Raw genomic sequence first — 15,220 nt, 5'->3', positions numbered from 1 at the left:
CCAGTACTCTTGGTAGGAATTTTATATTTTTTTCTGAAGAAATTAGTAATTTTTCATTTATTTCAAACTATATTTATTTACCATTTATTCCACGAGAGGTTATAATGAATTTGATGGAATCGTGGATCTTCTTATTAGTTTTTTTTGTGGGTCGCAATTATTTTGTAAGTGGACGGTGGTTATGATATTTTCAAAAAAGAAGAGAGAATGGTTTTTTTGTTGTTGGAGATTTGGATTTCTTGGAGAAAAATAGATTTTACACACACACAAAAAAACACAAAATAGTCCACAAAATGATATATTTTGTAAGAATAAAGTGTGAATTATATTTTCTTTATTGTGGTTTAACTTTTATTTTTATTTTTTGTTTTCTTATTTTTATTTTAAATTTGAAATATTAATTTTTGAAATATTTTTATTATTTTATATAAATTTTTAGATTTTTCATAAATACTTATATTTATATTTATAAAATTTTGTTTATCTTTTAATTTATAATTACAGTGTTAGTTAAAATATTTTTTAAAGATAACATCTTTAAAAATTAACATCAATACATCTATGTAAAATTCTTAATTATTTGTCTTTTCCTCTCATTTGTAACATCGTTTCATTGAGAATTCCAGATGGCCACTCTTTCATCCATTTTAATTTGCTATTTATTGCACCTGTTAAAATTTAAGTATTCTTTTCTATTTTTACATAAAATTTTGTAGTTATTATTATAGCAAATAAATAGTTTAATTAGATTTCTTTAGTATTTTATGTTTTATTAATTATTTTAAAATTTATATTATATCTATATATTTACAGAAATTATTATTTCTTTTTATATTAAAGGTGATGATTGGCGTTACACAAAATATGTTTACAATGAACATGCATAATCTGAAGTAACATTCTAATAAGAACAATAAAAAGGAAAATTACTATTATAATCTTGGTTATTTATAATAATTTGAATAGTATCCTTATAATCATTTTCTAAAATGACATTAGATAAATTCTTGTCATTAGCTAAATGCAAACCACACCGAACAACAAACAATTTCGCATCTAGGGAGGAGCTGTAGCCCATTTTATATAAAAATCCGATAATAAAAGTTCTATCAGTTCCACAAATAAGAACCCCCACAAGTAGCATTCAACCCATCTAGAAGAGTTATTGACATTAATCTTCAAGCAAATCCATAGGAGGCGAAATCCACTTAACAAACATAAACTCATGCAAATTAACCCTTAGGAATCATGAATCTTGAATTGTTAAGCAATTGAACCAAGAGACATATGATATAAAATCCAAGAAACCAAAATATGAGAGAAACAAATTTTGGACTAAAAATTAAAGATTTTCTATAAAACTAGAGGTTTTAGGTAACAATTCCAAAAATCAAGTTCCATAGAGATACAAAAATAAATTTTTTGTTTTCATTTTTAGCTTTATTTATTTATTATGGTGCGCAATTTGGGCGTGTAAATGGGTTCCAAATTAAAATTACTTACAAAGTTGATGGATAGTGTAAGACTCGATTGTATTCACATGTGTGAGATTGATTTGTTTAATAGGAGTTTCAATGTTCAAATGTATAAATCTTAATTGTTGAGTCAGCAAGAAATAAAGCATTGAAGGAACCTGACAAAACCGAAGGGATTAGCATCGTGTAAGGATAGGTCAAGACGACGTCAAGTTAATTCAACAAAAAAAAATAATTAAAGATGGTTTGAAATATTCGAGTGTGTAAAGAACTTTGAACAATAGTAAACAAGAACCAAGTAAACTGGACTAAACTGCGTTTATTAAACTTCAAACAATGATTTATTTATAAGCTTTCACAAAATAGAAAGGACAAAAACTTGCATCCCACATATGACTAACTACATGGTAAATCTAAAAAGAATTGAATTAAAAATTTATCTGCACTATAGACAATTTATTAACAAAATTTGAACAGTTCTTAAATTAAAGGATTTAATCTTATCAAGCCAGCCCTTAAACTAAGTAATGTTACTTAGTACCCTTTTTGCAACCATAAGATGAAGCTCTTTAGGTTGAGAGATGTACCCATTAATTAAACTTAATGAGTACATCAAATCTGAAGGAGTTGAAGTTAGATATATTAGACTTCCAACATTACTAGAAACACACAAAATATAGATAGAATTTTTTTTTTTGTATATATTACAGATAAATTTCTAGACAGATTTATATACAGTAAATAAAAAAAATTATTTTTTTTTAGAAATTTGTCTGTAATACAAACAAAAAAATTCATCTCTAATAAACTCGTTATTTGGCACGTAACATCACAGAGAGAAATTATGGATGAAAATTTTTGTCTGTAATTTGAAACTTGATAAATGTTTTTTTATACTTGGTCTTATATTGTAATTCATGAATGATAATTGAGACTTTTGAACTATTCATTAAGAGAATTTATTGTTATTAAGTTTATTTTATTCATATTTCAGGAAAAAGGATCAAGAAGTGAGAGCTTAAAAGATATTGGGAATTGAAACACACAAAGAACCAAAGTGTATATGAGCGTGTATCTCACTAGTCGCATCAATTGAAGTGTATCATCAAAACTTTTAACGTGCGTCAGAATTTTAAATTTTTGTGAGAAGATGAGCCCTTGGACCACTGATATAAAAGGGAACTTGGTACAGAAACCTAGGGGGACGCTATTTTTGGAGAAGAAAGAGTCAGTGATGGCTGGAGGATAGGATCAAGCGTTTTAATTCATCTCTTTTATAATTTTAATTTCAAGATGTTGAGGTCCTAATTTTCTTTTGAGTATCTAGACGTAATGAATCCTAATTGACTAAATTTTCTGGAATTCTTCTAATGCTATTTCATGTTCTTTTCTCTTGGGTTTAATTGAGTAGTATCATTTTTCTTCCATCTTGTTTTCTTATTTGAATTTGACTAAAATTCCTACATGAAATTAACATTATTCAATTAAAAATACTTGAATGTATTTCTAGAGATAGAAAGATGTAAGTTTTCTGTATTAAGATTAACCCTAATTATGAAATTCATAATGAACTTAATGCAACCTAGGGGTATTAATTAAGAAAGAGATTCTGATTGATCAACCGAGAGTTAGGAATCATTATCCTTGAGAAAGGTATTGATTTAATTCAGAATTTTCTACAGCGATAAAGGTTTGGAACTAAGTAGTTGAAGAAGAATTTCAGTTATTTGGACAGTTAGAAGGATTTACAGTCTAGATACTTGCCTATTTTCCTTGAATATCTTTAGTCATACTTTTCTATAATTTATTATCATAAAAAATCTATTCCTTTCAATTTATTATTCTTTTACTTTTAGCAATTTTATCAATAAAATTTATTTTTCATATTCATTGACAATTGCGCAATTAAGGAAGTAATTCTTAATAACAGTCCCTATAGATACGATACTTGGTACTCTATTTTTCATAATATTACTCTGACAACGGGTACACTTGCCCAATAATCAATTTTTACACATTAAAACTAAAGTAGAAATTTTTTAGCAGGAATTATTGACAGAAAAATACATCCGTAATTTGGAAAAAATCTATCTATAATGTGTGAAACATATCAAAATCGTGATTCCTTCTTCTTCTTCCTCAGTTTCCATAATTTCTTCTCTTTATAGTATCTTCAGTTCTTTGGCCATTACAAGTGATTGAAGCATTCATTTAAAAAATAATTTGCATCATTGTGTTCCTAGTACAATATTCTAACTTTTAATCGATTTAATTTTTTTTTAATTTTTTATGCAAATTAGAGACTTATGATTTATAAGATAGATTTGTAAAACTGAAGATTATATAACTAGGGGATGAGCATAGAGGTCATTCCCTAAATCTAATTATTGTTTGTTGTGGAATTGTTTGTGCTTACAGAAATTGTAGAATATGCATGTTGTGGAGTTACAAAGGGATGCGCTCTAGAACAGTTTAGAATTGTGATATATATGTTTATAATTTATTTAATAATATATTTTTATATAATATATAGATTATGCACATTGGAAATGTATACTTTCTTATTATGTATTAACATATGTGAGGAAATATTCATAAATTAGGATAAATTTTGCTGAAATTTACATTAAAATTTCATGTAATGTAAAATAAAAGGGTGATACAATATTGTGTACTTATATTAGGTTTATATAGTTCTTGATTGAGATGTTTCTTTGAAATCATTCGTGGATGTATGATAGGTTGTACCCAGGCTAAGCGGAATAAAGCTTGAATTTTATAAGGGTGTTGAGAAATTCATACGTGTTTGTTATAATTCGCAACAATTCATTACTAACCAAAAAGTTAAGTGTCCATGTTCTAAGTGCAAATGTCAAAAATTTGTGGATGTTGATTGAATTAGGTATGATCTGTATAAATTTGGATTTAAACATGATTATTGAATATGGAATAAACATGAAGAAGTAGTTAATATGGAAAATCGGTTTGGAATATGTTATGTTAGATGCAGTTCAAGTATATTGCAATTAGATAAGGATGTAGGTAATTATAGTTGGGAAGAAAGTAATGGTCATTATTAAGAAATGGGTTATGATGTTGTTAATCTTGAATTTAAAATTTTTCATGATTTTGAAGCTGAACAAAAACCTAATGGAGAGGCTACAAGCTTTTATAGTCTTTTAGAGGTAACAAACAAGCCTCTATGGAATGGATGTGTATATTCAGAGTTATCATTAGTAGTAAGAATGTTAAGCATTAGGTCAGAAGGCAGTCAAAGTCAGAGCTTATTTGATCAATGAGCTACATTAATTAGTAAGCTTAGTCCCTAATCTGACTTAATCCCAAAAGACTTTTATCAAGTAAAAAAATTAGTTTCCAAACTTGGTTTAAAAGAAGTTAAAATAGATTATTGTTTGAAAGACTGCATGCTTTATTACAACGATGATACTATTTTAACTAATTGCAAATTTTGTAAAGAGCTTAAGTTTAAACCAAAAAGAGGTGGTAGAAGTGGTAAGCGTAAAGATGTATCGCAAACTAGAATGCATTTTTTGCTTTTAATCAATAGGCTAAAAATGTTGTATATGTCTATGAGTTCAGCTTCTCACATGATGGGGCATAGTGAAAATAAAAGAAGTGATTGGATAATGACTCATCCATGTCATGATGAGACTTGGCAACATTTTGATCAAGTGTATCTCTAGTTTGCGTCTGACTCTAGGAATGTAAGGTTAGGGTTGTGTGCTAATGGGTTTACTCTAAATAATCATTTTAATAAACCATATTTTTGTTAGCCTAATGTGGTTACACCTTTTAATCTTCCTTTAGAAATGTGCATGAAAAATCCATATTTATTCTTCAATTGTACAATTCCTAGTCTAAAAAATCCAATGGTTAAAATTGATGTATACCTTCAACCTTTGCTTGATGAGTTGAAAGAGCTGTGGTGCGAGGGTGTAGTAACTTATGACCTATCAAGGAAACAAAATTTTAATATGAAGGTAGCAATGATGTAGACAATTAATGATTTTCCTACTTATGCAATGTTGTCTGATGGATGACTCAAGGAAAATTGGCATGCCCAATTTATTTAGAGGATACAAATGCATTTACCTTGAAATATGGAGGAACAATTTGTATGGATAGCACCCAACTTCCTTCATGTCTTGTAGGAGTATTAATGTATTGATGAGTTTAAAAATCTCTCTGTAACAAATAAGACAAACAAGACATCTAATAAAGAGGATCACTTTATTAGCTCTATGACTTTGGCTAACACTAAGGCTAATTTGATATTTGATTTTTAATTTTCTTTTAAAATCTATATTATTTAATTTATAATTGATATTTGAGATGGTGGTTTAATTGAAATTGTAGGAGTTGTTGACGAGACCACTTACGCATGGAGAGGTGTTCAAGGAGACATACACTCGTAGGAAAAACAAAACCTTGTGAGTTAATACACAATCTCAAGCCACATATGTAAGTAGGATTACTGACACTTTTATTTATTATGAAGGATTTATTAAATATTTCTTTAGGCAAATATATAATTATCTGTACTAATTTGTAAGATGACTATGTTTGAAAGCTTAAGAAGACATCTTCTCGGGACCCAAAGTTCGTTGATAAAGATGCTATGTGGTCAACGACAATGAACAACCTTTATGAAGGCCACATTTATGGCATGAGGGACTACTTTGAAGACTAGATGTCCCTTGTATTTGTTATCAGAGATGTCCCTTCTCTTGCACCTGAGGAGGTAGAGCACATGGTTCGCACTTAGGTCCATGTCTTAAATGAAAAGCTCCAGAAGAAGAATGAGAAGATGAAAGAAAATGCATGAAAGAAGAAGTGAGCTAAGAAAATAGAGAAAAAGGTGGCATCAAAGATGCAGAGGGAAATGCAGCAGCAGATGCAATAGATGAATGCTTACTTTGAGCTCGTGAGAGCAAGCAACTTCAAACCTCTTCCTACTTCTTCACCAACTCCAGTATCATCCTGTCTTTCTTCGATGTGACATTTCTCCTCATCCCCTTCCTTTACTGATAATGCTATTAAAGACAGACGTTGTTATTTTATTTTTAACATTATTTCTTTGGATTTTTATATCTTTAATTATAATAATATTTTAATTTAACATTTTTAAATAATTTTTTAATTTAATTTATATTTTTATAATTTTTATTATATTTACAAATTGTGATAATTAAAAACTAGTGAAAAATAATTATACAGATAAATAAAGGTAAAAAAAATTAAAAATAAATATCATAAATAAATTACAAATAAAAAAATTCATCTATAATATACACGTAGAAAAATTTGTCGATAAATCTATAACTTACACATAGCTTCAAAAATCTTTTTATATTTATTTAACTACGAGGAAATGACAGATAACTGCAGCCCATCTATAATGATAAAATCCACCAATTTTGGAATAAGGGTTATAAGATTCAACGTAGCATTGCATTCCTTTATCTGAAATCTTTTAAGCACATTCCCTGCGTATTTCTATTGACGGATAAAGATCCCATTCTTTAGTTGCTCCACTTCTATGTGAAGAAGTACTTCATCTTCCGTAAACTATCTTGTCATTATATCATCATTTTTAATGTATATTAAATTATCAACATATAAACTTATAATTAAAAGTTTACCTCTGGTGTTAGTTTTTACAGAAAAGTTTCTGTTCATTGGAACACTTCACAAACCCCTCCCTTAAGAAAATAAGTTTCAATGCGACTGAACCAAGCTCCAATCCTTACTATTACAATTATTGATTTAATCAGTTCTAGATTTTTACCATTGAATCTGACCCACGCTGACCCCTAAGTCACTACCATGAAATGTGGTGTACCTTCTCACCATTATTATGCACCGCTATTGGATGGTTTAGATGCATTACTTGTAAAAAAATTGTTATGGATCAGAACTTCGTTAGATGCTATTACTATAAATTTATTACTAGAGCATGTAAGATAAAGAAAATCATTACATTAGCAAAAGTAACACTTCATTTACAAACAACCTGGTTTTGAACTTTTCATTTAAAATAATGTTATTTGTAGATTTTTTTTTTTTCAGTTTTGTTACAGTTCAAGTATATATATAAAATGGAAGTCAATAAAGTAAATAATATAATAAAAAGAAATAAAAAAATTATTATTGGACCTATTTAGAAGATATTGTAAACAATTTACAAAAAAAATAATTTATAACTCTCATAAATTGTTTATAGTTTATTTTAATATTTTTTTATATATAACTTATTAAAATAAGTTATTTTCAATTTATTCTAATAAATTCTAATATTAAATTTATGATATAAATTAGTATTTTTAAAAAATTATTAAATAAATTCTTAAATAAATAACCACTCTTTATATTTGGGGGCATGACTACTCCTACCAACACATAGTCTCTTTCAAGATATTATTGTTAGAGCATTATATATCTTCATTATTACCAATTCCTAGAACTATAGATTCCATTGATCAAAAGATATGACTTGCTCAGAGCCAAATATGATTAAGTTAGTCTATTGATATACATATTATATCAAAATATTCTTCTTTATAATTATCTAATTCTATGATATCATTATACTTTTTTCAATAGTTATCTACTTTTAGATGGTCCTTTAAAGGTTATTTTCAAAATAATCAAGTCTAAGTTTGATAATTACTTACCTGTTTGGACTAAGGTGCCACAAGAAGTGAGAAATATATAGTTTGAAGAATTTAAGGTAACATATCTTAAAGTCATTGTGTTATGTAAATATTAAATCTATCAATTCTTTAACATGTAAGCAAAAATAAAATAGTTGTCAGTGTATATATATTGAGTGATTTTCTTTTTTAGAGGGAGGAGATAGTCTTGTTGAAAAATATTCAAAAAAATTTAAATTATTTATTATAATTAGCCACAAAATTTAGGAACTAAATTTAGTCACCAATTGTGACACCTATATATTAGCAAGCAAATTTGTTACTAAATATTTATTTTATTGTAGTTTAGTCACCAAAATTACAACCAAATTAGCTATCAAGAAGTCGGCAGCATAACACAGTGAAATAGTAACCAAATTAGCCACCGAAATAAGGATTGCAATTAGCCAATTAACCGCCAAAATAGCAACAAAAAAGGTGTTGACCAAGTAGAAATCAAAATTTTTTGGTTGCTAAATTTAAATTTTTATGACCAAGTGCATTTTTTGTCGCTAAAAGTATTTTTAACCAATATTTTATCAACGGATCAAAATTGGTTATTATTTCAGTTGCTAAATGTATTTTTTTTCTTGCTTACGTTATTTACACTATTATTATTGAGTATTATTGAAAAAATAACATTTAAAAATAGACTCTACATTCCACTTTTTCTAAATGCTAGTAGCCTCATGCAATGCATTATTGAGTTTGTGTAAAAGCTGATTTCATGTTGCTTTAATGCTTAATCATAATTTTGAAATAGTAATTTAGTCATACTTGTTATGCGTAACATTAAATGACATGTAAATTCTAATCTACTATAAGATTCTTAAGTATAAAATGAACGAAAACAAATTTTTCTGCTAAACACTCAATGCATCAAAATTTAAAACACCATAATAAAAAATGTTGTTTTAAAACGATAAAGCTAAATAATGATAAACCTTTTTGCTTAGCATTTAGAAATAAGATTTTTATATTTACTAGAATAAATCAATATTTAAATAAAAACTCTATTTAAAAACAAGGGACATAAATAAAAAAATTAATCAAAATTTAAATTGAAATTACACATACTATTTTATCAATTTTCTTTAAAAGAAAATAATAATTTTGATAGAATCTTAGGATATGTTTGTGAAGAGATTTTTGGAAGAGAAGGGAGATGAGGAGATTTTTTTAATTTTAAATTAAAAAAATAATATATTATTTATAATAACAAATATATTATTAATATATAAAGTTTTTAATAATATATTAATTTATATTTTCTATTTTTTTAAAATTTATTTTAAATATATTTATTTAAAATATAAATTTTTCATTCTTAATCAATTATTTTACATTTGAGTGCACTTTCCTTAAATAAATATAATTTAAATTTGTCCACCTGTATTGGTAAAACCATTAAAGGGCCAGATTAGAATAAATATATTATAACCCTTAAATTATGTATTAATTTAAAAATTGAATAGGAATACATTAACACAGTATTATCTAATATTGTCTAAGACTTGAAAGTTATTAATCTTTATACCAATTACTTTAAAAATTTATATCTAAAGTAATGTTTAGTTAGTTAATAATTTATTTTATCAGTGTATCAAAATTTAAGTTACTTTGTAAATTTATGTATAAAAAAAATTTAAAGAAGTAGACGGGATTTCTCATGAATGTAACCACAAAACACATCTACCTTCTGGATGAAGGACTATTTTGCAATTATCAGATCTAAACAGGTTAATGATTGAAGGTGTACCCCAGCATTCACCACAAGTGTACTATGTTGGAATAAAGTTGCTTCCTTGGGAGACTTGCTTTCTACCAAGTCAATGGGAGGCCTGTGATGAGAACCCAATCAACAGTTCTTCTTTAATTTGATGATATGTGAGTAATTTCTGTTCTTAACTATGATATATTAAGATATTTTTATTTATATATAGCTTTTGGGATATGCTTTGATCTTCTTGTTGTTTTTCATATCGTAGTAGACCACATCATGGCACAGTCAACACTACATTGTTCATCTTCCTTCACTTATGATGTCTTCCTTAACTTTCGAGGTGTGGATACCCGCAACAACTTCACTGGTAATCTCTACAATTCACTGTGCCAAAAGGGTATTCAAACCTTCATTGATGATGAAGGGCTTAACAAAGGAGAAGAAATCACACCTTCCCTTCTCCAAGCCATTGAAGAATCTAGGATTTTCATTTCTATTTTCTCTGAGAATTATGCATCCTCAACATATTGTTTAGATGAACTTGTCAAGATCCTTGCGTGCTCCAAGGCACAAGGACACTCTTTCATGCCAATTTTTTATGATGTGAATCCATCAGAAGTTCGGCATCAAACTGGGTCTTATGCTGATGCTATGGCCGAACACGAGGAGAGGTTCCAAGATCAGAAGGACAAGGTGCAAAAATGGAGAGAAGCTTTATCTCAAGCTGCTAACATCTCTGGTTGGCATTTCGCACTTGGGTATCCCACATTTCCCTTTAATGTTATTAATATTACCTCCTTTTTTTTTTTAATTTCCCTGATGATATATATATTTTTAATTTTTTTTCGTCCGAGTACACATAATAAAAACTTGATCAATAATATATATTTTATTTAATTGTAGTATTTAATATTATTAATACATTGAATATACATTAGACCAATTATAGCTTTTTTTCATAGAGATCTAGTTACACAATTTCTAACTTATAGTTATAAATTAAAATTTATTAAAAATCACAAATTATCTTCAATATCTTATTTTTAATTTAATGATTCTAACTCTTAATTTAACGATTTTTTTTTCATAATTTTATACATTCTTAATAAATTTTAACAAATAATTGAAAATATATTAAAAATAGTGTGTCGAAAATTGTGATGGTAACAATCTATGACGAAGGAAAACCTACGGAACAGAGACAATGATTTGCATATGAATAGTTTGGATCGATTTGATTGAACTAAACAAGACTGATGCTATAGTTTCAATTCACATGTACTTCTCTAATGTGCAGGTCACAACAACCAGAATATAAATTTATTGCCAATATCATTGAAAAAGTGTCTAAAATAATCAATCCTACACCTTTATATGTTGCTGAGAACCTAGTTGGGGTGGATACTCCATTGCTAGAAGTGACATCTCTCCTAGAACTTGGCTCTGATGATAGAGTCAACATGGTAGGCATTTATGGAATAGGAGGAGTAGGTAAATCAACAATTGCCCGTGCTGTATATAACAAAATTGCTGATCAATTTGAAGGTGTGTGCTTTCTTGGTGATCTAAGAAAAAAAGCAATTAATCATGATCTTGCACAACTTCAAGAAATACTACTTTCTGATATACTTGAAGAGGAAGATATCAAAGTGAGAGATGTTAACAGAGGAATCTCGATGATAAAAAGGAGGCTTCATAGAAAGAAAGTCCTTCTGATTCTTGATGATGTTGACAAATTGAGGCAGTTACAGGTTCTTGTAGGAGGACTTGATTGGTTTGGCCTTGGTAGCAAGATCATAATCACAACAAGAGACAAGCATTTGCTAAATACTCATGGGATTGTGAAATCGTACGAGGTTAAACAGTTAAATGATGAAAAAGCTCTTGAATTGTTTAGTTGGCATGCCTTTAAAAGGAACAAAATTGATCCAAGTTATGCAGATATGTCAAAACGTGCAATTTCTTATTTTCATGGCCTTCCTTTGGCTTTGGAGGTGATAGGTTCTCACTTGTTTGGCAAAAGTTTAGCTATATGGAAATCTGCATTAGACAAATATGAAAGAATTCTTCATAAAGATATCTGTGAAGTACTTGAAGTTAGTTATAAGGATTTGGAAGAAGATGAGAAAGAAATTTTTCTTGACATTGCTTGTTTCTTCAATTCTTGCAAAATTTCCTATGTCAAAGAAATACTACATATACGTGGTTTTCATGTGGAAAACGGTATTCAAGTGTTGATTGACAAATCTCTGATGAAGATTGATTGCAATCATTGTATTGTAATGCATGACTTGATTCAAGACATGGGCAGAGAAATTGTGAGGCGAGAATCAACATCTGAGCCTGGCAAACGCAGTAGATTATGGTTTTACGAGGATGTTGTTCATGTTTTGGAAGAAAATACGGTATGTTGGAACTTAGAAACATCTCTATGGTATACTTATATTTTTCTTCACCTTCCTTTATTGACACATTTGTGTTGTTATTGAATTAAATTAGTGAAAATTTATATATTTTGTTGAAATTTTGATTCAAAATTGAAAGGGAACTGACACAATCGAAGTCATAGTCGTTGACCTATATAAAGTCAAAGAAGTGCACTGGAATGGAATGGGTTTCAAGATGATGAAAAGCTTGAGAATTCTTATAATGGGAAATGTACACTTCTCTAAAGAACCGCAAAATCTACCATTTGAGAATGCTAGAATGGAATGGATATATGTATCCTTCTTTACCATTTGATTTTGATCCCAAGAATCTGTCGATACTTAGCCTGCCTGAAAGTTGCCCCAAATCGTTCAAATTACCCAAGGTAAGTATTCATTTAAAGGTTTTTGTTTTTCTAAAAACGTTTTTTACCTATACCGTGTATATTTGATAACACAAACTTAAAACTTATTTAAGAACATATATTTAATTATTTTTAATAAATAAATTAGTATAAACAAAACGCAAAAAGAGTTTATAGCTTATAAAAATTAGTTTATAAAAAGTTACTTTAAGTAATATTCAATTTATTGGAAGCCATACCTCAACCACTTTAGTCATTTATCACATTTTAACAAGTTACCAAACAACTCTGTTTGAATTAGCTAGTTATAAGGTAATAATCTTTCAATTATAACTTATAAGCTTTCAACTAATTTATTAACTAAAAAATGTCAACTAATTTTACCAAATAGAGCCTTGAATTGTGTCATATTTTTCGTTGAAATCTCCGTCATTAACTTTTTTTTTTGGTAGGTGTTTAAGTCGCTAAGGTTGATGAATTTTGAAGGTTGCCAGTCCTTAACTGTACTACCAAGCTTATCTGAAGCACCAAATTTGGTAGCACTATGTCTTGATTATTGCACTAATTTAGTAAGAATTAGTACATCAGTTGGATCTCTTAAGAGCTTAATGATTTTGAGTGTTCAAGGATGCACCAAGCTACAATTTTTGGTACCATGCATCAACTTGGCATCTTTAGAGTCTTTGAATTTGACGGGTTGCTCAAATCTTGAGAGCTTCCCAGAAGTATGGGGAATTATGGAGAAAATAAAAGAGATTTATTTAGATGACACTGCCATAATTGAATTGCCATTTTCAATTGGAAATCTTGTTGGGCTTCAACGATTGTTCTTGAGGCAATGCCCATTGGTCCAGCTACCAAGTAGTATCCATCAACTACCTTCACTTGAGGTAATAACAACTTATGGTTGTGGGGGATTTCAATTTTCAAAAGATAAAGAAAAAGTGAACTCAAGAGTATTTCCGAAGGCCATGATAGTTTATGATGATGAAGGTAATAATGATTTTCTTGATATGTGTTATTTCAACATATGCCCCAACAATGTCATTGAAGTAAGTCTGCTTCCAAACCTTAGGCAATCATTGTTAACTGATATGATGATAGAAAATTAGATAAAGCTAGAAAACAAAGAATCATCAATATGCTTTTTGTTCAGAAAGAAATTCCCGAGAATAGCTCTATGTTGTGCAGGAGAACCTGGCACGTATAAAGACAATATGGTGTTGGATTTCAAGCTCAGTGTACTCATCAATGACACTAAGCAATTCATATCTTCATGCAACTTCATAATTTCTAGGAAAAGAATGACCAAGGGGCAAATACTTCATTTTGAACTAAGATGCAAAGAGGAGAAGGAATTTGTAGAGTGTGAATGGAACCAAGTAAAAATTTTATGTGAGCTGGAATATCCAATACCATGTGACTCCAAAAGGGTAGCGATGGCCAACCAGGATGAGACAATAAGAATGCCAATATGGTCCTTTCTTTATGTCTATCAAGAAAACAGGGAGAATGTCACATTTCTTTCCTTTCATCAGAAATGTCAAAAAGTACCGAGAGGAATTGAAACGATAGTGGAAAAACTTGACCGGAAGTTCACGAGTTATTTTCACTATAAATTTCAATCTGCACCTTCAGAATGGTTATACCTGTAAAAGAGGGTAGGAACTCTCTTAAATGCAGAGGATACCGCATTCATTCGCTGAATATGCATTAATCATGAATATAAATGTATTTTTGCAAAACAGATACTGAAATATTGTGTAATGAAATATCAAAGAATACATTATTTGTTTTGGTTTTTTGTCCTTCTATTAACTTTATTCTGTTTTTTTATTGGAATAACTAGGTTATTTTGGTAAGGATTTTATATATTTTTTTAAGAAATTAGTAATTTTTCATTTATTTTAAATTATATTTATTTACTAATTATCCTATGAGGGGCTGCTATGTATTTCAATGGAAACCTGGATCTTTTTATTAATTTTTTTTCGTGGGCCGCGATTATTTTGGATTAGGACGATGGTTATGAAATTTTCAAAAAAAAAAAGAGATGCTTTAGTTTTTCCGTTGGGAATTTGGATTTTTTTTTTGGAGAAAAGCGTAGATTTTACTCAAAAAAAAAATACAAAATAGTCCAAAAAATGATTTATTTTGTAAGAATAAAGTGTGAATTATATTTTTTTATTATTGTTTATTTTTTATTTTTTATTTTGTTATTTTTATTTAAATTTGAAATATTAATTTTTTAAATATTTTTATTATTTTATATAAATTTTTAGATTTTTCATAAATACTTATATTTATATTTATAAAATTTTTTATCATCTTTTACTTTATAATTATAGTGTTAAGTTAAAATATTTTTTAAAGATAACATCTTTAAAAATTAACATCAATACATCTATGTAAAATTCTTAATTATTTGTCTTTTCCTCTCATTTGCAACATCGTTTCGTTGAGAATTCCATATGCTTACTCTTTCATCCATTTTAATTTGCTATTAATTGCACCTGTT

General features: G+C 28.3%; 1 protein-coding gene across 3 annotated transcripts; it reads left to right on the top strand.

The window, feature by feature from the left end:
- Positions 1-9,953: 9,953 nt before the first annotated feature.
- LOC113856311 (TMV resistance protein N-like) lies at positions 9,954-14,512 on the top strand. Of its 3 annotated transcripts, none has more exons than XM_027488089.1 (5): positions 9,954-10,075; positions 10,177-10,669; positions 11,209-12,316; positions 12,456-12,723; positions 13,155-14,512. In XM_027488089.1, the coding sequence occupies exons 1-4, from the start codon at positions 10,069-10,071 to the stop codon at positions 12,651-12,653; spliced, it is 1,806 nt and encodes a 601-aa protein (XP_027343890.1). In that variant the 5' UTR covers positions 9,954-10,068; the 3' UTR covers positions 12,654-12,723; positions 13,155-14,512. The 3 variants fall into 3 exon arrangements, with proteins under 3 accessions (XP_027343890.1, XP_027343908.1, XP_027343899.1); XM_027488107.1 differs by having other exon boundaries at positions 9,964-10,079; positions 10,180-10,669; positions 13,155-14,492; XM_027488098.1 differs by having other exon boundaries at positions 10,005-10,075; positions 10,180-10,669.
- Positions 14,513-15,220: the final 708 nt, after the last annotated feature.

The sequence above is a fragment of the Abrus precatorius genome, unplaced genomic scaffold (assembly GCF_003935025.1).
Source record: "Abrus precatorius isolate BTA unplaced genomic scaffold, Abrus_2018 Scaffold1, whole genome shotgun sequence".
Taxonomy (NCBI): domain Eukaryota; kingdom Viridiplantae; phylum Streptophyta; class Magnoliopsida; order Fabales; family Fabaceae; genus Abrus; species Abrus precatorius.
The sequence above is the reverse complement of the archived record's forward strand: the minus strand, read 5'-3'. Positions and strand labels throughout refer to the sequence as shown.